We start from the raw sequence: 2,761 nt of genomic DNA, 5'->3' as shown, positions 1-2,761 counted from the left end.
GACGAGCAGGTATTTTGCTACTATTATTATTAATCTTTAGTTGTCTATTCCCTTAACAACTTATAGATAGGTAGTTACATAGAAACAGTGGACTAAGGTAGGTAGTCTTGAAAATCTTAGTTACTGTTTTTCTCATAAGCGTACTCTAATGGAGTCTTAACTGTTTTCTGGATCATTTTCCAGGTGTTTTTTATATGTTTTAATGGAGATTTTTTTAAAATGTGAGATAGAATTAAGTATTTTGTGAAATCTCAGTATTCCAGGGTTTATAGGGATAGAATTCCAACCATTCAGTAATCTGATCACAATTTTCCCTAAAATTAATTATAGCATCAGATAGATTCACTTCACTTCCAACATTTTCGGACTTTCGGACCCGTTCCTGTCATGCTTCCCAGGCAAGAAATAATAATATAATGGCAGGTTTAAAGAATTCATGTGCTTCTAACCGAAGGCATTTATTTCATGAAGAATGTAACGTCGTACACAAGAATTCCAAGGCGGACCAACCACTACAGACCAGAGTAGCGTAAGTAAAGGAAAGCAGGTATTTCAGTCAAACATCACATTCATCGGACATACAGCATGCTTTTCAAAGAAGTCATGTGCGGTGTCCTTTGTTTCTGGTAAGACTTGCCGTGACCAAGTCGGAATCGTAATGGAAAAAAAGAAAATATTTGTCAGTTAAAAGCTTTTAATGCTGATTTGCCTTTAATGAGGAATACCGATCTCTTGTTCAAACATTTAAAACCAGTGACCCAGGGCTACATCGCAAGCTGTGTCCCAGTAGATCGGTGGAGCTTTCAGAGCATTAAATATCAGCTTGGAGTATAAGCTAATCTTATAGCAGCCGGTATCATTCTTTATTACAGTTAAGCAGAAATGTCCAATTTTATTACAAGTCAAATTCTTGAAACCTTGTTTTAGGGATTTTATACAGTTATAAGTTTTCTACTGTCTAATTCTGATTTTTTAAAGTCTATTTAACAACCAAAGACAAATTTGCTCTGTGCGCAAAGCACTGCTCAATTTTATATTCTGTATTCCTTTTTCCTGCAAAGTTTTAAGGTACTTAAATTTTCATTTTGCCTTTCCAAGTCTCTTATTCTGTATACAACCCCGGGACGAAAAGTATTTGCTTCACTGATAGGGGTTTGAACTTTCTTTGTTTTTAATGATAGTTGAAATCTGAGCAAAAATGAAAGCCGCCACAGCGATTCCCGTATTTCCGATCTCTGAACAGTACGATGGCTTTTATTTTGATCCAGAAATGCATTATGCTCAGGTACTTTTCATAATGTTTTCTGCTTTTGTTTGTTTTGCATGGATCCGTCAATATGATTCTTGTTTTTTCAGGTGCTTGCTGAAGCTGGGAAAAAGCCGCCATCGTCCAGTAACATTTCGAATCAGGTCGTAGCTGGAAGTATCTCCAGTTCTAAGGGCGTGGACGTTGATAAAGCTGTGGCAGATGTGAAGAAAAAGCGATCGTGGAAAAATGCTCTCTTTTTCTGGAAGAAGCTTTCCAGTCGCAGGAAACAAGAAAAGGAACAATGTGATCGGGACATGGAAGTGCAGTCTAGGCCACGGCGTTCCGGGTTCAAATCTCGTTCGGGGCCGATTTACATGAATGATTTTCATGTCCAGCAGCCGCGGCGTTCCAGTGCAGCACACTCGGGGCCTCTTTCGGCCACATTAACCCCTCGTGAAGGCGATTTGGCTGATATTCCTTATGTGGCCTTGAAGCATCCCAACCAGGCAGGCGTTTCTCCTTCCACAGCACCAGTCTACTTGGTGACATGAAAATCCACAGCCTCAGTTTACTGGGTCAAATGAAATTTATAAAATGTACAGAGAGGTTTTAACTGCCGTGCAGTAATAGAGATAGTTTATCAAAGTTGATTTGCAACTGTAAATGTAACTACATCTGTTTTGTCTCACAACTCAATATGAACATGATCACTTTTTCAACGTGTATAATGTGTTGTTCAGGTTGGCATTATATTGTATGCATGATGTTTTATTTAATTCAAATAGAGTTATTTTAATTTATATTTGGTTAAGAGTTATTTTAATATATATTTGGTTAAGAGTATAGTTAAGAATATGTGATTTTTTTTTGGTTTATTTAAGAGGTTTTTTTTGTTTTTTAAGATGAAAAAATACTAGTTTATGGTTTATATAATGTATGAGTACATTTTTTGAAAAGTAAGTTATAAGACATGTTATTTATATGCCAGTGTATATAATGGATTAATACCATCTAGATCTACAAAGATGTCCCAGCAAAGTTCAAAACACATCCAAAATAATATTTTATCACAATAAATATGTATCATCATGAAGTTGAAAGTGAGAGAAAGCTAGATACTAAGGCAGTTTAATGTGACCTTCTTCTCTGATTTGATTATCTTCTGTATATATGTAAAACATGTTACCCGAAGCATCTGATAGTTCCTTCTTCGATAGAGCATCCACAACAGTAATGGCTTCCCTAAAAATGTGTTGGAAGGTGATCTGACTGAAGGTTTGTCTAAGATAGTTTATATGAGCAATCCAACGACTTAAATAAGGAGGTGTGAATGAGGTATTGGCTATAATCCCATCAATAAATGATTTTGAATCTCCATATATATATGTATGTTATCAATGGCTAGTCTTCTAGAGAATCAAAGTAGCCCCCAAAGAGCCAATACCTTTGCCTACATATTCGTGCCAACACCTGCATACCATGAAATGTTATAATGTAATATGTGATCCATCC

General features: G+C 36.2%; 1 protein-coding gene across 3 annotated transcripts; it reads left to right on the top strand.

The window, feature by feature from the left end:
• Nucleotides 1–500: 500 nt before the first annotated feature.
• LOC149175052 (uncharacterized) lies at nt 501–2,014 on the top strand. 3 transcript variants are annotated; one of them, XM_089422742.1, is made up of 3 exons: nt 501–853; nt 1,182–1,285; nt 1,357–2,014. In XM_089422742.1, exons 2-3 carry the CDS (start codon nt 1,199–1,201, stop codon nt 1,798–1,800), a joined length of 531 nt encoding a protein of 176 aa, XP_089278868.1. In that variant the 5' UTR covers nt 501–853; nt 1,182–1,198; the 3' UTR covers nt 1,801–2,014. The 3 variants fall into 3 exon arrangements, with proteins under 3 accessions (XP_089278868.1, XP_089278866.1, XP_089278867.1); XM_089422740.1 differs by having other exon boundaries at nt 503–871; nt 1,357–2,013; XM_089422741.1 differs by lacking the exon at nt 501–853 and adding an exon at nt 878–1,068 and having other exon boundaries at nt 1,357–2,013.
• The last annotated feature ends 747 nt before the right edge of the window (nt 2,015–2,761 follow it).

This window comes from Pinus tabuliformis, chromosome 4_1 (genome assembly GCF_031772625.1).
Source record: "Pinus tabuliformis cultivar Carrire ecotype Pingquan chromosome 4_1, CPIR1, whole genome shotgun sequence".
Lineage (NCBI taxonomy): Eukaryota > Viridiplantae > Streptophyta > Pinopsida > Pinales > Pinaceae > Pinus > Pinus tabuliformis.
This window is presented reverse-complemented; position numbering and strand designations above follow the sequence as displayed.